This window comes from Dama dama, chromosome 2, assembly GCF_033118175.1.
Source record: "Dama dama isolate Ldn47 chromosome 2, ASM3311817v1, whole genome shotgun sequence".
Lineage (NCBI taxonomy): Eukaryota > Metazoa > Chordata > Mammalia > Artiodactyla > Cervidae > Dama > Dama dama.
The window spans coordinates 24,244,763-24,267,037 of record NC_083682.1 but is presented as its reverse complement, the minus strand read 5'-3'; the positions used below and the strand labels follow the sequence as shown (position 1 = coordinate 24,267,037).

At 39.8% G+C, this 22,275-nt stretch overlaps 1 protein-coding gene across 1 annotated transcript; it reads left to right on the top strand.

The window, feature by feature from the left end:
* Nucleotides 1–7,340: 7,340 nt before the first annotated feature.
* On the top strand, nt 7,341–8,276 carry LOC133067105 (olfactory receptor 10G4-like). Its single transcript, XM_061158318.1, has one exon. It carries the CDS (start codon nt 7,341–7,343, stop codon nt 8,274–8,276), a length of 936 nt encoding a protein of 311 aa, XP_061014301.1.
* Nucleotides 8,277–22,275: the final 13,999 nt, after the last annotated feature.

The following is a 22,275-nucleotide window of genomic DNA, read 5'->3' as shown; positions in this document are numbered from 1 at the left end:
CCATAGCTTTCTTCTTTTACAATTGAAAGAACAGTAAGAGAAGAGATAGATAGAGAAAGATGAGATAGATGGTATGACATGAAAAAGCTCTGTAAAATAAAGTAAAATAACGGATAATTGAAATACTTCAATGATGAATCTTTTATATTGAAAGAAAGTGAAAGTCACTCAGTCATGTCTGACTCTATTGAACCACATGGACTGCAGCACACCAGGCCTCCCTGTCCTTCACCATCTCCCAGAGCCTACTCAAATTCGTGTCCATTGAGTTGGTGATGCAATCCAATCATTTTTTTTTTTTTTTTTGCCATCCAATCATCTTGTTCTCTGTTATTTCCTTCTCCTGCCTTCAATCTTTCCCAGCATCAGAGTTTTCTACAATGAGTTGGTTCTTTGCATCAGGTGGCCAAAGTATTGGAGTTTCAGCTTCAGGATCAGTCCTTCCAATGAATATTCAGGACTGAATATTTCCTTTAGGATTGACTGGCTTGATCTCCTTGCAGTCCAAGGGACTCTCAAGAATCTTCTCCATTACCACAGTTCAAAAGCATCAGTTCTTCATCACTCAGCTATCCTTATAGTCCAACTCTCACATCCATACATGACTACTAGAAAAACCATAGCTTTGATGAGATGGCCCTTTGCTAGCAAAGTAATGTCTCTGCTTTTTAATATGCTGTCTAGGTTGCTCATAGTTTTTCTTCCAAGAAGCAAGCGTCTTTTAATTTCACAGCTGAAGTCACCATCTGCAGTGATTTTGGAACCCAAGAAAATAAAGTCTGTCACTGTTTCCATTGCTTCCACATCTATTTGCCATGAAGTGATGGGACTGGATGCCATGATCTTAGTTTTTGGAATGTTGAATTTTAAACCAACTTTTTCACTCTCCTCTTTCACCTTCATCAGGAAGCTCTTTAGTTCCTCTCTGCTTTCTGCCATAACGGGTGTCATCTGAATATCTGAGGTTATTGATATTTCTCCCAACAATCTTGATTCCAGTTTGGGCTTCATGCAGTCTGGCATTTCTCAAGATGCACTCTGCATGTAAATTAGATAAGCAGGGTGACAATGTACAGCCTTGATGTATTCCTTTCCCAATTTTGAACCAGTCCATTTTTCCATGTCCAGTTCTATCTGTTCCTTCTTGACCTGCATACAGGTTTCTCAGTAATGATGAAAGCTGAGTGAAACTTTCAACACATTGTGCTGTATTTTTACGTATTCTCTTGAGACTCTCCTTGAGATACTGAAATAACTTCTGTGGAACCGTGAACTTGTCCTTGGAGACATTATTATGGTGTTGTTCCTCTGTTAACCTGATATTTTAGAATTTTTTTTTGTAATAACATGACATGTATGATGATTCCTTGAAGCTGTATTCTCTGAGTTTATTAGTACTTGAAAAGGATCCTAAATTATAGAAGTAAATAGTTGAATTATAAGAAGTAGTTAACGTAGAATCTTGCTCAACTCCATAATAATAGGGATGACTGAGAGTGGAAAAGCTGCCTTAAAACTCAACATTCAAGACACGGAGACCATGGCATCATCACTACATGGCAAATAAAAGGGGAAAAAGTGAAATGACCATTTATGGGTTCTGGGCAAGTTTATGTTTAGAATAAACAGTTGTGAGTTTATCTGTATCACCGATAAGGAAATAGGGTAACTGAGTCCTTCTTTCCTCTTAGGCATAAGTACTAGCTCCAGAAAGTCATGAACTCCTCTCAGGTGTGTTCAAATAACAAACACATGGGGGAAATATGTAGGCAATTACTAAAAATTTTTCATTAGTCCCTTTCTGTTGTTTTTCTTTCATCTAGGGAGCCTGAGCACCCAAGAGTAATCCTATTCCCTGAGAAAGCAAATCAAGTTACATTTTACCTTTCCAGCTATGTGAGTTTCGATTCTCTTCCCTTAGGTTAGTTAGTTGGGTCCTTGAACAGAAAGCAACCACTGTTTCTCAACAAGCAATCACAGGTACATCAGCTCTTTGAGTAGTAACTTGCAAATAAGTGCTTCGACATAGCGCATTGAGTGTTCAACATTCTCCAGGGTGAAGGGTAAACACAAATGAATTTTATATATTTATAAATTTAAATATGTTTAAATTAAATTATAAACATAAGTATATTTGCACATTTATAAATTTATATATTGTATTTATATATAATCATGCAGTGAAGGTGAGTTCTTAGAAAGGTAAATTTCTCTCATTTCCACTTGCTTTCCCTCTTAAGCTTCCACTGAGAGGTAAGGTATTGTTATCTAACATTGTTAGATAGATATTATAACCACTTGTGGTTATAAAATCTTGACTGTCTCTCTTTAACTCTCTGTCTCTGTTTTGATACTTTATTCTTTCTCTCTGTATGTGGAATAAACACACACACACAGACTGCACACATATATATACACACAAATCTATGTATATACACACAACGTATGCATATCTGTATATGTACAATTAGTAATAGGGACCTACGAAAAGGGACAAAGTTGCAACAGCATAAGCAGACAAGTCAAACCCTGTTTCCTATCACTGATAACGCCAGCCTTAGGTCTCAGGCTACCTTGCAATTCACCTGATGAAAAATTTCATACTTTATTTAATCTATGTGATTTATCTTGGTGATGGATCCCACTGGTAGAGTAGAAATTTTTGAGGTACATTTGTTTCATTTTTTTGCTTCTGATACCCACATAGGATATTAGGGTAATTGTCACTGCTATTTACTCTTTCATTTGAAGAATATAGCTTTAATGTAGATTCAGCCTGATTGTCTGGAGATAGTATCTATACTGTGTGGCTTTATTAAGAGCAGAGAATGTCATTTCACATTGGTGAGTCTTTTCTTGAAAAATAGTAACAATCTTGAATTCAACAAAATTTTGGATTAAACTAAAAGCATAATTTCTGCCTCAGTTTCCATTGTACACAATTCCAGCTTTTCATAATATTCAGTCCAGTTCATATCAGTCTCTCAGTTGTGTTCAACTCTTAGTGACCCCATGGACTGCAGCATGACAGGCGTCCCTGTCCATCACCAACTCCCAAAGCTTGCTCAAACTCATGTCCATCCAGTTGGTGATGCCATCCAACCATTTCATCCTCTGTCATCCCTTTCTTCTCCTGCCTTCAATCTTCCCCAGGATCAGGGCCTTTTCCAATGAGTCAGTTCTTCACATCAGGAGGCCAAAGTATTGGTGTTTCAGCCTCAGCATTAGTCCTTCCAATGAATATTCAGGACTGATTTCTTTTAGGATGGACTGGTTGGATTTCCTTGCAGTCCAAGGGACTCTCAAGAGTGTTCTTCAACACCACAGTTCAAAAGCATCAACTCTTTGACACTCAGCTTTCTTTATAGTTCAACTCTTTCATCCATATATGACTACTGGGAAAACCATAGCTTTGACTAGATGGACCTTTGTTGAAAAGTAATGTCTCTGCTTTTTAATATGCTGTCTATGTTGGTCATAGTTTATCTTCCAAGGAGCAAGCATCTTTTAATTTCATGGCTACAGTCACAGTCTGCAGTGATTTGGGGGTACCAGAAAATAAAGGCTGTCACTGTTTCCATTGCTTCCCCAATATCTGCCATGAAGTGATAGGACCAGACACCATGATCTTAGTTTTTGAATGTTGAGTTTTAAGCCAGCTTTTTCACTCTCCTCTTTCACTTTCATCAAGAGTTTCTTTTGTTCTTCATTTTTGGCCATAAGGGCAGTGTCATCTGTGTATCTGAGGTTATTGATATTTTTCCCAGCAATATTGATTCCAGCTTGTGCTTTGCCCAGCCTGCCATTTCGCATGATATACTCTGCATATAAGTTAAATAAACAGGCTGACAATATACAACCACTACACACTCCTTTCCCTATTTGGAACCAGTCTGTTGTTCCATGTCCAGTTCTAACTGTTGTTTCCTGACCTGCATAGAGATTTTTCAGGAGGCAGGTAAGCTGGTCTGATATTTCCATCTCTTGAAGAATTTTCCATAGTTTCTTGTGATCCACACAGTCAAAGGCTTTGGTGTAGTCAATAAAGCAGAAGTATATGTTTTTTGGAACTCTCTAGCTTTTTTGATGTTCCAACAGATGTTCAAATTTGATCTCTCGTTCCTCTGCCTTTTCTAAATCCAACTTGAATATCTAGAAGTTCATGGTTCACATACTGCTGAAGCCTGGCTTGGAGAATTTTGAGCATTACTTGCTAGCGTGTGAGATGAATGCAATTGTGGAATAGTTTGAACATTCTTTGATATTGCCTTTCTTTGGGATTGGAAGGAAAACTGACCTTTTCCACTCAGTGGCTACTGCCGAGTTTTCCAAATTTGCTGGCATATTGAGTGTTACACTTTCATAGCATCATCTTTTAGTATTTGAAAGAGTTCAACTGAAATTCCATCACCTCCATTAGCCTTGTTTATAGTGATGCTTCCTAAGGCCCACTTGACTTCGCATTCAAGAGCGTCTGACTTTGGGTGAGTGATCACACTATTGTGGTTATCTTGGTCATGAAGATCCCTTTAGTATATTTTGTGTATTCTTTCCACCTCTTCTTAATATCTTCTGCTTCTGTTAAGTTCATACCATTTCTGTCCTTTATTGTGCCCATCTTTGCATGAAACGTTCCCTTTGTGTCACTAATATTCTTGAAGAGATCTCTAGTCTTTCCCATTCTATTGTTTTCCTCTATTTCTTTGCCTTGGTCACCGAGGAAGGCTTTCTTATATCTCCTGGCTATTCTGTGGAACCCTGCATTCACATGGGTATATCTTTCCTTTTCTCCTTTGCTTTTCACTTATCTTCTTTTCTCAGCTATTTGTAAGGCCTCCTCAAACGACAATTTTTCCTTTTTGCGTTTCTTTTTCTTGGGGATGGTCATGATCACTGCCTCCTGCACAATGTCAGGAACCTCAGTCCATAGTTCTTCAGGCCATCTATCTGATCTAATCCCTTGAATCTATTTGTCACTTCCACTGTATAATCTTAGGGTTTTGATTTAAGTCATACCTGAATGGTCTAGTGGTTTCCCATACTTCTTTCAATTTAAGTCTGAATTTGGCAATAAGGAGTTCATGATCTGAGCCACAGTCAGCTCCCAATTTTGTTTCTGCTGACTCTATAGAGTTTCTCCATCTTTGGCTGCAAAGAATATAATCAATCTGATTTCTGTATTGACCATCTGGTGATGTCCAGTTGTAGAGTCTTCTCTTGTGTTGTTGGAAGAGGGTGTTTCTTATGACCAATGTGGTCCCTTGGCAAATCTCTGTTAGCCTATTCCCTGCCTCATTTTGAACACCAAGGCCAAATTTGCCTGTACTCCAGGTATCGCTTGACTTCCTACTTTTGCATTTCAATCCCCTATAATGAATAAGACATCTTTATTGGGTGTTAGTTCTGGAAGGTCTTGTAGGTCTTGATAGAACTGTTCAACTTCACCTTCTTTATCATTACTGGTTGGGGCATAGACTTGGATTACTGTGATAGTGAATGGTTTGCCTTGGAATTGAACAGAGGTCATTCTGTCATTTTTGAGACTTCCCCCATGTGCTGCATTTCAGACTCTTTTGTTGACTATGATGGCTACTCCATTTCTTCTAAGGGATTCTTGCTCACAGTAATAGATATAATGGTCATCTGAGTTAAATTCGCCAATTCCAGTCCATTTTAGTTCACTGATTCTTAAAATGTCGATGTTCACTCTTGCCATCTCCTATTTGACCACTTCCAATTTACGCTGATTCATGGACCTAACATTCCAGGTTCCTATGCAATATTGTTCTTTACAGCATTGGACTTTGCTTCCATCACCAGTCACATCCACAATTGCATGTTTTTTTTCACTTTGGCTCCATCTCTTTGTTCTTTCTGGTGTTATTTCTCCAGTATTTCTTGATATTAAGTTAACATAGATCCTTCCCTTATGTTGGTTCTTTCTTGTTACAGGTAGTAGGTTTTACATAAGAATCATATGCTTCATAGAGTTTTCTTCTCTTTCGAGGTTTTGCCCGGATTTATGAGTATAAGGAATGGAAGATTGGTGGAGGATATCATCTCTAACAAATCTGATAAGAGAAAATATTATATTTACATGCTTAGGATAGAAATATTTATGTGAGAAACCAGCCACTATGCAATGGATTGTGGTTGGGGGAACACATATGAAGTTTATATTTTCAGAGCCTCATAAATGACTGCATAAAATAAGTTTGAGGCTAGCAATATTGTGATGGTTGACATTTTCTGGATCACATTAGAGGATGTCAGGATTCTGTATGAAGTTTAGAGATTCTTAACCTGCTCTGGAATTGTTTCCTATATAAACAATTTAGTGGTAGTTAGTGAGACACCAGTACCAATACCAGTGATGAAATTTTCCTCAAAATTGTAGCTTTGAAATTCAGAAGTCTCTATAGCACAACAAGAATTTATCTTCTCCCTCTACTTCCTCTCTGTCTATGTGTCTCACTCCCCCCATATAGCTATATGTATACATTAAACAACAACAACAACAACAACAACAAACAAGGCAACAGGTCCAAATAATTTACTACCATTTACTGAGTACCTATGAATGTCCCAGGGATCTTCCCTGGTGGCTCAGATGGTAAAGTGTCTGCCTACAATGCAGGAGACCTGGGTTTGATCCCTGGGAGGGGAAGAGCCCCTGGAGAAGGAAATGGCAAACCACTCCAAAACTCTTGCCTGGAAAACCCCATGGACAGAGGAGCCTGGTAGGCTACAGTCCATGAGGTCGCAAAAAGTCGGACACGACTGAGCAACTTCACTTATGAATGTTATTACTTTACTAAGTACTTTTCTTCACACTGACAATGTCAAGGTGATCCTGAACTTCAGATGAGATGAGAGATCAACCTGAAACTTTGATTTCAACATTGTGAGATCTGGAGCATACAACAAACTAACATGATCAAGAGAAAGTATAAAATAGAAAATTTAGCTTGTTTTATGGTGCTAAGTTAGTAGTGCTCAGGATCTATCAACAGAGATTTGTGTGGATTTCTCCCTTTTCGACATCTATCTGTGTGTGCCTGTGTGTATGGTGTGTGTGTTTGTGTGTGTGTGTGTGTGTCTGTGTGTTTGTATGACAGAGAGGGAGTGAGAGGGATATAAGACAGAGAAGATGAAATCATTCTATCTCCTTTTTCAAGGGAGGTTTGTGGTAAGCAAAGTTGAGTATGACTTTAGAATTACCTCCCTTGTATAAAGCAGTTCTCAGTTCTCAATAAAACGTTGGGTGCTCTTGATGTTCCCAGAGAGAGAGAGAGAGAGAGAGAGAGAGAGAGAGAGAGAGAGACCAAAAGTGTGGAGAGATGACAAACAGGAGTGTAGTGACGACGTTCATCCTCTCGGGCCTTCCCCATGCACCAGAGCTGGACATGCTCCTCTTTGGAATCTTCCTGGTGATCTATGTCCTCACTGTGGTGGGGAACCTTCTCATCCTGATGGTGATCACAGTGGATCCCCGCCTGCACACCCCCATGTACTACTTCCTGAGCAACCTGTCCTTCATTGACATCTGGTTCTCCACGGTCACTGTGCCCAAAATGCTGATGACCCTGGTGTCCCCAGAAGGCAGTGCTATCTCCTTTCCCAGCTGTGTGGCCCAGCTCTACTCCTTCCACTTCCTGGGCAGCACTGAGTGCTTCCTCTACACCATCATGTCCTATGACCGCTTCCTGGCCATCAGTTACCCCCTCAGGTACGCCAGCATGATGAGTGGGAGGAAGTGTGCCATCCTGGCCACAACCACGTGGCTCAGTGGTTCTCTGCACTCTGCTGTCCAGACCACACTGACATTCCGTTTGCCCTTCTGTGGACCCAACCAGATCCAGCATTACTTCTGTGATGCACCGCCCATCCTCAAACTGGCCAGTGCAGACACCGCTGCCAACGAGTTGGTGATCTTTGTCAACATTGGGATGGTGGCCTCAGGCTGCTTTCTCCTGATAGTGCTGTCCTACGTCTCCATCATCCATTCCATCCTGAAGATCCGCACCTCAGGGGGGCGATGGAGAGCCTTCCAGACCTGTGCCTGCCACTGCACTGTGGTTCTTTGCTTCTTTGTTCCTTGTGTTTTCATTTACCTGAGACCAGGCTCCAAGGAGGCTATGGACAGGGTTGTGGCTGTTTTCTACACTGTGCTGACGCCCCTTCTCAACCCTGTGGTCTACACCCTGAGGAACAAGGAAGTGAAGAAAGTTCTGTTGAAACTTAAAGACAAAGTAGTGTATTCACAGAGCAAATAATCTTTGCTATGTAGACTTGCTCATTTAATAAATACAGTAATAGAATAGTATAATGAAACATAGAAATATAACACAGTATAGTACAATATATGATTTTATCAGTGTGAAATATTTTATATATATAGTTCTCAGTGTTAAGCTTTATCCATATTTCTTAGTCAGGAATATTTGTTCCAAAGATTTTTTTGAAATTGAAAAAGTTACAAAATTTTTACTTGTGATAAACATGCTAAATTCTGATCTCTGAAAACATTTCTCTGCAGCACATCATTTTACATTTCCCTCTAATTTTATTCACATATAATTGGCATATAACATGATTTTTACCTTTTTAAAGACAGAATATTAAACTTGGGTCTTGGATGCAGAATAGTGAGCTATTTATATATACCTAAGTTGATAATATGCTTTTTTGTTTTTGTCTTATGCTCACAAACTGGGGACACTGCTTAAGAACAGCCAAAATTATCAGAGGTCACTTACTGAGGCAGCAGTGCACCGGCCTCCTCAGTGCTTTTTCTGGCTGCATGTGTGTGTATGTGTGTGTATGTGTGTGTGTTTGCATGAAGGTCCCAAGGTAACTACCCCGCTTCCCAGGACATCTTGACCCTGGTCAGTGCTCCCACACTGAAAGAGTCCCACACGTCTGAGAGGCTTGTTGTCTCTCCAGGTAGGTCTGCCAGGACAAGCTATGGATCTGAGAGGCTCCTTTCAGAGACTGGGAACCATCACCACCTTCAGCGAGCCCTGAAGTTTCTCAGGTTTGGTCAGTGTGATCAGGAGGAAGCTACCATCAAACACCTCCAGTCTCCATCACATAATCTGACCTTAAATTCCTGTATTAATGGACCAGATGCTCATATTCAGCACAACCATCCTATGCTGGGTCAAATCACTATGGATGGTGATGAGCGTCATGCTGCTCAGAGAGCTACTTCTCTCAACATTTTAGGGTCTCGAAAATTCAGTGTTACCAAACCTCAACCTGCTCTGGGACAGGGACACCCTACATTGTAGGCTGGAGTCAAGGGTGCTTCTTATTTAGAAAGAAAGTAGAAAAATTAAAGTGTAATTAAATCACTTGGCATCATGGGATTTCAACATATTTCTTTTACAAGTTAGAAAAATAAGGCCTAGTAAAGACAAAACATCCTATAACCACCCAGCGCATAGCTACACAGTCCATACAAATGGACTTGCACATGCAATGCGTGAAGTGCTATAACTGCATGTAAACAAAAGCAAATATTGGTTCAGATAAGGTTAGGAATAGTTTTATGCTCTGTATCTCTGTTTTTCAGCTGTGAAAGACCTTCTCTAGCAGTGCTGTTTGGAGGATTCAATGAGTTAGTAGAAGTAAAATTCCTTTGAGAAGTGAAAGTGTTGGTCATTCAGTCCTGTCTGAGTTTTTGTGACTCTGTGGACTGTAGTAGTACTGTCCACAATAGTTTCTTTTTGTTTCCCTTTATTTTTATTAGTTGGAGGCTAATTACTTTACAATATAGTAGTGGTTTTTGCCATACATTGACATGAATGAGCCATGGATTTACATGTTTTCCCCATCCTGACTCCCCCCCACCGCCACCTCCCTCTCCATCCCATCCCTCTGGGTCATCCCAGTGAACCAGCCCTGAGCACTTGTCTCATGCATCCCACCTGGGCTGGTGATCTGTTTCACTATAGATAATATACATCCTGTTCTCTCGAAACATCCCACCCTCGCCTTCTCCCACAGAGTCCAAAAGTCTGTTCTGTACATCTGTGTCTCTTTTTCTGTTTTGCATGTAGGGTTATCATTACCATCTTTCTAAAGTCCATATATATGTGTTAGTATGCTGTAATGTTCTTTATCTTTCTGGCTTACTTCACTCTGTATAATGGGCTCCAGTTTCATCCATCTCATTAGAACTGATTCAAATGAATTCTTTTTAACGGCTGAGTAATATTCCATGGTGTATATGTACCACAGCTTCCTTATCCATTCATCTGCTGATGGGCATCTAGGTTGCTTCCATGACCTGGCTATTATAAACAGTGCTGCGATGAACACTGGGGTGCATGTGTCTCTTTCAGATCTGGTTTCCTCGGTGTGTATGCCCAGAAGTGGGATTGCTGGGTCATATGGCAGTTCTATTTCCAGTTTTTTAAGAAATCTCCACACTGTTCTCCATAGTGGCTGTACTAGTTTGCATTCCCACCAACAGTGTAAGAGGGTTCCCTTTTCTCCACACCCTCTCCAGCATTTATTGCTTGTAGACTTTTGGATAGCAGCCATCCTGACTGGCATGTAATGGTACCTCATTGTGGTTTTGATTTGCATTTCTCTGATAATGAGTGATGTTGAGCATCTTTTCATGTGTTTGTTAGCCATCTGTATGTCTTCTTTGGAGAAATGTCTATTTAGTTCTTTGGTCCATTTTTTGATTGGGTCATTTATTTTTCTGGAATTGAGCTTCAGGAGTTGCTCGTATATTTTTGAGATTGGGGGGAGGAGCCAAATGGCGGAGGAATAGGATGAGGAGACCACTTTCTCCCCTACAAATTCATCAAAAGAAGAATTGAACACTGAGCAAATTTCACAAAACAACTTCTGATCGCTAGCAGAGGACATCAAGTGCCCAGAAAAGCAGCCCATTGTCTTCTAAAGGAGGTAGGACAAAATATAAAAGATAAAAAGAGAGACAAAAGAGCTAGGGACGGAGACCCGTTCCGGGAAGGGAGTCTTAATAGAGGATGTTTCCAAACAGCAGGAAACCCTCGCACTGGCAGCCCTGGGGGAAGTTTTCGAATCTCAGAGGGCAACTTAACTGGGAGGAAAAATTAATAAAACCCACAGATTATGTGCCTAAAAGCAACTCCCAGCAGAAAAGTACCCCAGATGCCCGCATCCACCACCAGCAAGTGGGGGCGGAACGGAGAGGAGCGGGTGGCATTGCTTAGGGTAAGGACCGGGCCGAAGGCCCTGAGAGCATTCGGAGGGAGTTTTTTTAAACTGTGCAATAGCAAGAGAGAGAGAGAGAGAAAATTAACCGGCCTGAACACACTGCCAGCCTTTCGCAAAACATAGGGACTGAGAAACTCCAGAGAAGAGCTAGCCTGCGGCCGACTGGCCCATCCCCACTGGAGGCAGGAGGCAGAGGGGAGGGGAAAAGGGCAAACTCGGCCCCAGAGACGGCATCCCCTCCCACACTGCAAACAGGCCTCTAGTTTCTATCTAAAGACTTCCTGAGATTCTGGATGGTCGACATCTGCCGGGAGGGTCGTGACTAAACACAGGGCGCACGCAAGTGACCGGCGAGCGCAGAAACTGAGGCTGGGGCCGCGAAGGGGAGAGGGCACGCCGCACCCAGGGAGAGTGTGTCGGTCAAGCTCCTGGCTGCCTGAGCTGCTCGGACCAGGGAAGGCACAAAACGCAGGCCCTACTGGCGCTTTGTGGGGTGTCCGAAGACTGGAACCGCACGCAGTGCAGGGCATGCTCCATATAGAGCAGCTGGGAGCCTGAGCAGTGTAGACGGGGAAAGCACAGACACCCGTGAGCAGGGGCAAACCCAGTGTGGCCGGAACACGGTGAGTGCTCCCCACACACAGCGATATCTGTCTGCAGCACCCCGCCCTCCCCGTAGCAGGACTGAACTAGCGAACCTAAATAAGAGATCACCTCCACCCGCCTGTGTCAGGGCGGAAATTAGACACTGAAGAGATGACAAACAGAAGCCAAATAAACAAAGGGAACCGCTTCAGAAGGGACCGGTGCAACAGATTAAAATCCCTGTAGGTAACACCGACTACACCGGAAGGGGCCTGTAGATATCGAGAAGTGTAAGCTGGAATGAGGAGCTATCTGAAACTGAGCCGAACCCACACTGCCCGCAACAGCTCCAGAGAAATTCCTAGATATATTTTTACTTTTATTTTTAAAAATTAAAATAAAAAAATTTTTTTCTTTTCTTTTTAATTTTTTTTCTTTTATTTTCTTTTAAAATTCCCTGTTATGCCCCCATTACTCCTTAACTTTCATTTTCATATATTTTTATGATTTTTTTTTAATTAGGGAAAAAATTTGTTTTGTTTTTTTTGTTTGTTTGTTTTTTTCTTTTTCTTGTTTTTCTCTCTTATTTCCTTTTAAAGTCCTCTATTACTCCTTAATTTTCATTTTCATTTCACTATAACCTTGCAAAAAAAAAAAAAGGAGAAGCCCTATTTTTAAACCAAACTTCATATATATTTCTAAATTTTTTTTTGTTTTTGTTTTTAAATATTGTATTTTAAAGAGTCTAACCTCTATGCTAGATTTTTAATCTTTGTTTTTCAGTATGTGATATAAATTTTGGACATTTAAGAATCCAATATTCAGTTCCCATTTTTATTCAGGAGTGTGTTGATTACTCTCTCCCACTTTTGACTCTCCGTTTTCTACCTCAGAACCCTTCTATTTCCTCCTTTCCCCTTCTCTTCCCAATCCAATTCAGTGAATCTTTGTGGGTGTCTGGGCTACGGAGAACACTTTGGGAACAGAGAACTGCATAGATCTGTCCCTCTCCTCTTGAGTCCCCCTTTTCCCCCTCCTGCTCATCTCTATCTCCCTCCTCCCTCTCCTCTTTTTCATGTAACTCTGTGAACCTCTCTGGGCGTCCCTCATGGTGGAGAATCTTTTCACCATTAACCTAGAAGTTTTATTATCAGTGCTCTATAGTTGAAGAAGTCTTGAGACTACTGGAAGAATAAAACTGAAATCCAGAGGCAGGAGACTTAAGCCCAAATTCTGAAAACACCAGAAAAATCCTGACTAAACAGAACATTAAGTAATAAGAGACCATCCAAAAGCCTCCATACCTACACCAAAATGAACCACCACCCAAGAGCCAATAAGCTCCAGAACAAGACATACCATGCAAATTCTTTAGCAACGCAGGAACATAGACCTGAGTGTCAACATACAGGCTGCCCAAAGTCACACCTAACACATAGACCCATCTCAAAACTCATTACTAGACACTCCATTGTACTCCAGAGAGAAGAAATCCAGTTCCACACACCAGAACATTGACTCAAGCTTCCTTAACCAGGAAACCTTGACAAACCAATCGTCCAAACCCACCCGCTGGGTGAAACCTCCACAATAAAAAGGAACCACAGACCACCAGAATACAGAAAGCCCACTCCAGACACAGCAATCTAAATAAGATGAAAAGGCAGAGAAATACCCAACAGGTAAAGGAACATGAAAAATGCCAACCAAGTCAAACAAAAGAGGAGGAGATAGGGAATCTACCTATTTTTGAGATTAATCCTTTGTCTGTTGCTTCATTTGCTATTATTTTCTCCCAATCTGAGGGCTGTCTTTTCACCTTACTTATAGTTTCCTTTGTTGTGCAAAAGCTTTTAAGTTTCATTAGGACCCATTTGTTTATTTTTGCTTTTATATGGGAGGTGGGTCATAAAGGATTCTGCTGTGATTCATGTTGGAGAGTGTTTTGCCTATGTTCTTCTCTAGGAGTTTTATAGTTTCTGGTTTTACATTTAGATCTTTAATCCATTTTGAGTTTATTTTTGTGTATGGTGTTAGAAAGTGTTCTAGTTTCATTCTTTTACAAGTGGTTGACCAGTTTTCCCAGCACCACTTGTTAAAGAGGTTGTCTTTTTTCCATTGTATATCCTTGCCTCCTTTGTTGAAGATAAGGTGTCCATAGGTTCATGGATTTATCTCTGGGCTTTCTATTCTGTTCCATTGATCTATATTTCTGCCTTTGTGCCAGTACCATACTGTCTTGATGACTGTGGCTTTGTAGTAGAGTCTGAAGTCAGGCAGGTTGATTCCTCCAGTTCCATTCTTCTTTCTCAAGATTACTTTGGCTATTCGAGGTTTTTTGTATTTCCATACAAATTGTGAAATTATTTGTTCTAGTTCTGTGAAAAATACCGTTGGTAGCTTGATAGGGATTGCACTGAATCTATAGATTGCTTTGGGTAGTAGAGCCATTTTGACAATATTGATTCTTCCAATCCATGAACACGGTATATTTCTCCATCTGTTTGTGTCCTCTTTGATTTCTTTCATCAGTGTTTTATAGTTTTATATGTATAGGTCTTTTGTTTCAGTCCATTTTTCCATGTCCAGTTCTAACTGTTGCTTCTTGACCTGCATACAGGTTTCTCAGTAATGATGAAAGCTGAGTGAAACTTTCAACACATTGTGCTGTATTTTTATGTATTCTCTTGAGACTCTCCAGAGAAGGCAATGGCAATCCACTCCAGTACTCTTGCCTGGAAAATGCCATGGACAAAGGAGCCTGGTGGGCTGCCGTCTAAGGGGTCGCACAGAGTCGGACACGACTGAAGCACCTTAGCAGCAGCAGCAGCAGCTTGAGGCTTTCCTTGAAATAACTGAAATAACTTCTGTGAAGCCCTGAACTTTTCCTTGAAGACATTATTATGGTGTTGTTCCTCTGTTAACCTGATATTTTAAAATAACATGACTTGTATGATTGATTCCTTGAAGATGTATTCTCTGAGTTTATTAGTACTTGAAAAGGATCCTAAATTATAGAAGTAATAGTTACCAAAGAATCTGGCTAAAACTCCATAATGAATAGGGATGACTGAGAGTGGAAAATCTGCCTTAATGCTCAATATTCAAGACACTAAGATCATGGCATTGGGCCCATCACTTCATGGCAAATAAAAGGGGAAAAAGTGAAATGACCATTTATGGGTTCTGGGTGAGTTTATATTTAGAAAAAACAGTTGTGAGTTTATCTGTATCACAGATAAGGAAATAGGATAACTGAGTCCTTCTTTCCTCTTAGGCATAAGTGCTAGCTCCAGAAAATCATGAACTCCTCTCAGGAGTGTTCAGTTAACAAATACGTAGGAAAACATATAGGTAATTATTAAAAATCTTTCATTAGTCCCTTTCTGTTGTTTTTCTGTTCATTTAGGGAGCCTGAACACCCAAGAGTAATCCTATTCCCTGAGAAAGCAAATCAAGTTACATTCTACATTTCCAGCTATGTGAGCTTCATTCTCTGCTCTTAAGTTGGTTGGGCCCTTGAACAGAAATGAACCACTGTTTCTCAACAAGCAATCACAGGTACACCAGCTCTTTGAGTAGTAACTTGCAAATAAGTGCTTTGACATAGCATGTTGAGTGTTCAACATTCTCCAGGGTGAAGGGTAAACACAAATGAATTTTATGTTGAAATAATCATGCAGTGAAGGTGAGTTCTTAGAAAGGTAAATTTCTCTCATTTCCACTTGCTTTCCCTCTTAAGCTTCCCTTTCGAGATAAGATATTGTTATCTAACATTGTTAGATAAGACATTGATAACCACTTGTGGTTATCAAGTCTTGACTGTCTCTCTTTCACTGTTTCTATTCTTTATTCTTTCTTTCTGTATGTATAATACACACACATAAATTACACACACACACACATATATATACATATATATGTATGTACATACAACAAATACATATCTTTATAGTACAATTAGTAATAGGGACCTACAAAAAGGGACAAGGTTGCTACAGCATAAACAGACATGTCAAACCCTGTTTCCTCTCACTGATAACAGCCAGCCTTAGGTCTCAGGCTACCTTGCAATTCACCTGATGAAAAACTTCATACTTTATATGATCTATGTGATTTATCCTGGCGATGGGCCCCCACTGGTACAGTAGAAATTTTAGAGATATGTTTGTTTCATTTTTTTTGGTTCTGACACCCACATAGGATATTAGAGTAATTGTCACTGCTATTTACTTTTTCATTTGAAGAATATAGTTTAAGCCAGATTGTCTGGAGATAGTATCCATTCTGTGTGGGCTTTATTAAGAGTAGAGAACCTCAGTTCTCTCACATTGGTGAATCTTTCCTTGAAAAATAGCAATAATCAACAATATTTTGGATTAAGCTAAAAACATCATTTCTGCCTCACTTTCCATTGTACACAGTTCCAGCTTTTCTTGATAGTAAGTTCAGTTCAGATCAGTCACTCAGTTGTGTCCGACTTTTTGTGACCACAAGGTGACTGCAGCATGCTAGGCTTCTCGGTCCCTCACAAACTCCCAAAGCTTGCTCAAACTCATGTCCATCCAGTTGGTGATGCCATCCAACCATTTCATCCTCCGTCATCCCTTTCTCCTCCTGCCTTCAATCTTTCCCAGGATCAGGGTCTCTCCAATGGTCAGTTCTTCACATCAGGGGCCCAAGTTTTGGCGTTTCAGCTTCAACATTAGTCCTTCCAATGAATATTCAGGACCGATTTCCTTTAGGATGGACTGGTGGGATCTCCTTGCAGTCCAAGGGACTCTCAAGAGTCTTCTCCAACACCACAGTTCAAAAGCATCAATTCTTCGGCACTCAGCTTTCTTTATAGTCGAAGTCTCACATCCATACATGATTATTGGAAAAATCATAGCTTTGACTAGATGGACATTTGTTGGCAAAGTAATGTCTCTGCTTTTTAATATGCTGTCTAGGTTGGTCATAGTTTATCTTCCAAGGAGCAAGCATCTTTTAATTTCATGGCTGCAATCACCATTTGCAGCGATTTTGGAGCCCAAGAAAATAAAGTCTGTCACTGTTTCCATTGCTTCCCCATCTATTTGCCATGAAGTGATGGTACCAAATGACATGGTCTTAATTTTCTGAATGTTGAGTTTTAAGCCAGCTTTTTCACTCTGCTGTTTCACTTTCATCAAGAGGCTCTTTAATTCTTCGTTTTATGCTGTAAGGGTGGTGTAATCTGCATATCTGTGGTTATTGATATTTTTCCCAGAAATATTGATTCCAGCTTGTGCTTTGACTAGCCTGGCATTTTGCTTGATATACTCTGCATATAAGTTAAATAAGCAGGTTGACAATATACAACCATGACATACTCCTTTCCCTCTCTGGAACCAGTCTGCTGTTTCATGCACAGTTCTAACTGTTGCTTCCTGACCTGCATACAGATTTTTCAGGAGGCAGGTAAGGTGGCCTGGTATTCCCATCTCTTGAAGAATTTTCCATAGTTTCTTGTGATCCACACAGTCAAAGGCTTTGGTGTAGTCAATAAAGCAGAAGTAGATGTTCTTCTGGAACTCTCTTGCTTTTTCGATGATCCAGCATTGTTGGCAATTTGATCTATTGTTCCTCTGCCTTTTCTAAATCTAGCTTGAACATCTGGAAGTTCATGACTCACGTACTGCTGAAGCTTGGCTTGGAGAATTTTGTTTTGTTTTGTTTAGATTTTCATTTATTTTTATTAGTTGGTGGCTAATTACTTTACAATCTTGTAGTGGTTTTTGCCATACATTGACATGAATCAGCCATGGATTTACATGTGTTCCCCATTCCGGTCCCCGCTCCTGCCTCCCTCCCCATCCCATCCCTCTGGGTCTTCCCAGTGCACCAACCCTGAGCACCCGTCTCAGGCATCCAACCTGGGCTGGTGATCTGTTTCATCCTTGATAGTATACTTGTTTCAATGCTGTTCTCTCAGAACATCCCACCCTTGCCTTCTCCCACGGAGTCCAAAATTCTGTTCTGTACATCTGTGTCTCTTTTTCTGTTTTGCATATAGTGTTATCGTTACCATCTTTTAAAATCCCACATATATGCGTTAGTATACTGTATTGGTCTTTATCTTTCTGGCTTACTTCACTCTGTATAATGGGCTCCAGTTTCATCCACCTCATTAGAATTGATTCAAATGAATTCTTTTTAATGGCTGAGTAATATTCCATGGTGTATATGTACCATAGCTTCCTTATCCATTCGTCTGCTGATGGGCATCTAGGTTGCTTCCATGTCCTGGCTATTGTAAATAGTGCTGTGATGAACATTGGGGTGCATGTGTCTCTTTCAGATCTGGTTTCCTCAGTGTGTATGCCCAGAAGTGGGATTGCTGGGTCATATGGCAGTTCTATTTCCAGTTTTTTAAAGAATCTCCACACTGTTCTCCATAGTGGCTGTACTAGTTTGCATTCCCACCAACAGTGTAAGAGGGTTCCCTTTTCTCCACACCCTCTCCAGCATTTATTGTTTGTAGACTTTTGGATAGCAGCCATTCGGTCTGGTGTGTAATGGTACCTCATTGTGGTTTTGATCTGCATTTCTCTGATAATGAGTGATGTGAGCATCTTTTCATGTGTTTGTTAGCCATCTGTATGTCTTCTTTGGAGAAATATCTGTTTAGATCTATGGCCCATTTTTTGATTGGGTCATTTATTTTTCTGGAATTAAGCTTCAGGTGTTGCTTGTATATTTTTGAGATTAATCCTTTGTCTGTTTCTTCATTTGTTATTATTTTCTCCCATTCTGAAGGCTCATATAGTTTTTATCTTTCAATTTGTTAATGTGGTGTATTACATTGATTGATTTGCAGATATTAAAGAATCCTTGCATTCTGGGATAAAGCCCACTTGGTTATGATGTATGATCTTTTTAATATGTTGTTGGATTCTGTTTGCTAGAATTTTGTTAAAGATTTTTGCATCTACGTTCATCAGTGATATTGGCCTGTAGTTTTCTTTTTTTTATGGTATCTTTGTCTGGTTTTGGTATGAGGGTGATGGTGGCCTCATAGAATGAGTTTGGGAGTTTGCCTTCTTCTGCAATTTTCTGGAAGAGTTTGAGTAAGATAGGTTTTAGCTCTTCTCTATATTTTTTGGTAGAATTCAGCTGTGAAGCCATCTGGCCCTGGGCTTTTGTTTGCTGGAAGATTTCTGATTACAGTTTCTATTTCCATGCTTGTGATGGGTCTGTTAAGATCTTCTATTTTTTCCTGGTTCAGTTTTGGAAAGTTATACTTTTTAAGAATTTGTCCATTTCTTCCAAGTTGTCCATTTTATTGGCATATAGCTGCTGGTAGAAGTCTCTTATGATCCTTTGTATTTCAGTGTTGTCTGTTGTGATCTCTCCATTTTCATTTCTAATTTTGTTGATTTGGTTCTTCTCCCTTTGTTTCTTGATGAGTCTTGCTAATGGTTTGTCAATTTTATTTACCTTTTCAAAAAACCAGCTTTTAGCTTTGTTGATTTTTGCTATAGTGTCTTTTGTTTCTTTTGCATTTATTTCTGCCCTAATTTTTAAGATTTCTTTCTTTCTACTAACCCTGGGGTTCTTCATTTCTTCCTTATCTAGTTGCTGGCTTGGAGATTTTTGAACATTACTTTGCTAGCGTGTGAGATGAGTGCAATTGTGCGGTAGTTTGAACATTCTTTGGCATTGCCTTTCTTTGGAATTGGAATGAAAACTGATCTTTTCCAGTCCTGTGGCTACTGCTGAGCTTGGCAAATTTGCTGACATGTTGAGTGCAGCACTTTCAGAGCATCTTCTTTTAAGATTTGAAAGAACCAAACTGAATTTCCATCAAGTCCACCATCGTTTTTTATAGTGATGCTTTCTAAGGCCCACTTGACTTCGTATTCCAGAAAGTCTGACACTAGGTGAGTGATCACACCATTGTGGTTATGTGGGTCATGAAGATCATTTTGGTATAGTTTGTGTATTTGTGCCACCTCTTCTTAATATCCTCTGCTTCTGTTAGGTCCATACCATTTCTCTCCTTTATTGTGCCCATCTTTGCATGAAATGTTCCCTTTGTGTCACTAATATTCTTGAAGAGATCTCTAGTCTTTCCCATTCTATTGTTTTCCTCTATTTCTTTGCATTGATCACTGAGGAAGGCTTTCTTATCTCTCCATGATATTCTTTGGAACTCTGCATTCAAATGGGTATATCTTTCCATTTCTCCTTTGCCTTTAGCTTCTCTTCTTTTCCCAGATATTTGTAAGGCCTCCTCAGACAACAATTTTTCCTTTTTGCATTTCTTTTTCTTAGGGATGGCCATGATCATTGCCTGCTGTACAATGTCAGGAACCTCTGTCTATAGTTCTTCAGGCCATCTATATGATTTAATCCCTTGAATCTATTTGTCACTTCCACTGTATAATCATAAGCAATTTGATTTAGGTCATACCTGTATTGTCTAATGGTTTTCCATACTTCCCTCAATTTAAGTCTGAATTTGGCAATAAGGAGTTCATGATCTGAGCCACAGTCAGCTCCCAATTTTATTTTTGCTGACTATATAGAGCTTCTCTATCTTTGGCTGCAAAGAATATAATCACTCTGATTTTGGTGTTGACTATCTGGTGATGCCCATGTGTAGAGTTTTTCTTGTGTTGTTGGAAGGGGGTGTTTGTTATGACCAGTGTGTTCCTTTGGCAAAACTCTGTTAGCCTTTCCCTGCTTCATTTTGAACTCCAAGGCCAAATTTGCCTGTACTCCAGGTATCTCTTGACTCCATACTTTTACATTCCAGACCCCTATAATGAGTAGGACATCTTTTTTGGGTGTTAGTTCTAGAAGGTCTTGTAGGTCTTGATAGAACTGTTGAACTTCAGCTTCTTCACCATTACTGGTTGGGGCATAGAGTTGGATTACTGTGATATTGAATGGTTTGCCTTGAAATTGAACAGAGATCATTCTGTCACTTTTGAGACTCCACCCAAGTGCTGCATTTCAGACTCTTTTGTTGACTATGATGGCTACTCCATTTCTTCTAAGGAATTCTCGCCCACAGTAGTAATATAATGATCATCTGAGTTAAATTCGCCAGTTCCAGTCCATTTAATTCACTGATTCCTAAAATATTGATGTTCACTCTTGCCATCTCCTATTTGACTACTTCCAATTTGCCTTGATCATGGACATAACATTCCAGGTTCCTATTCAATATTGTTCTTTACAGCATAAGACTTTGCTTCCATCACCAGTCACATCCACAACTGGCTATTGTTTTTGCTTTGGCTCGATCTCTTTCTTCTTTCTGGTGTTATTTTTCCAATATTTCTTGATATTATGTTAACATAGATCCTTATCTCTTATATTGATTCTTTCTTGTTACAGGTAGTAGATTTTACATAAGAATCATATGCTTCATAGGGTTGTCTTCTCTTTTGAGGTCATTGCCTGGATTTATGAGTATAAGCAATGGAAGATTGGGGAAGGATATCATCTCTAATAAAGCTGATAAGAGAAAATATTATATTTAAATGTTTAGGATAGAAATCTATATGTGAGAATCCAACTGCTTCCTGGTGGATTGTGGTTGGGAGAACACATATGAAGTTTATATTTTCATAGCTTCCTAAGTGACTGCATAAAATAAGACAAGTTTGAAGCTAGCTGTGTTGTGATGGTTGATATTTTCTGGATCACAAGAGAGATTGTCAGGATTCTGTATGAAGTTTAGAGATTCTTAACCTGCTCTGACTTTATTTCCTATATAAACAATAAGTGATAGTTAGTGAGACACCAGTACCAATACCAGTGATGAAATTTTCATCAAAATTATAGCTTTGAAATTGAGAAGTCTCTACAGCAAAATGAGAATTTATCTTCTTTCTCTACTCTCTCTCTCACTCCCTCCATAGCTATAGTTTTACATTAAAAAAAACAAGGCAACAGCTACAAATAATTTGATATCATTTACTGAGTACCTATGAATGTTATTACTTTACTAAACACTTTTTGTTTATTATCTTACTTCACACTGACATCATCAGTGAGGCTGGTGATCCTGACTTTGGATGAGATGAGAGACCAACCTGAAACTTTGATTTCAACTTTGTGAGACCTGGAGCATACAACAAGCTAACGTGATCCAGAGAAAGTATAAAATAGAAAATTTCGCTTGTTTTGTAGTGCTCATGATATATCAATAGAAATTTTTGTGGCTTTCTCCCTTTTGCACATCTGTGTATGCCTATGTGTATGGTGTGTGTGTTTGTGTGTGTGTGTGACAGAGAGAGAGAGAATGAGAGGGATTTAACAGAGAGATGAAATCATTCTATCTCCTTTTTCAAGGGAGGTTTGTGGTAAGCAAAGTTGAGTATGACTCTAGAATTACCTACCTTGTATAAAGCAGTTCTCAATAAAATGTTGGGTGCTCTTGATGTTCCCAGAGAGAGAGAGAGAGAGAGAGAGAGAGAGCAAAAGTATGGAGAA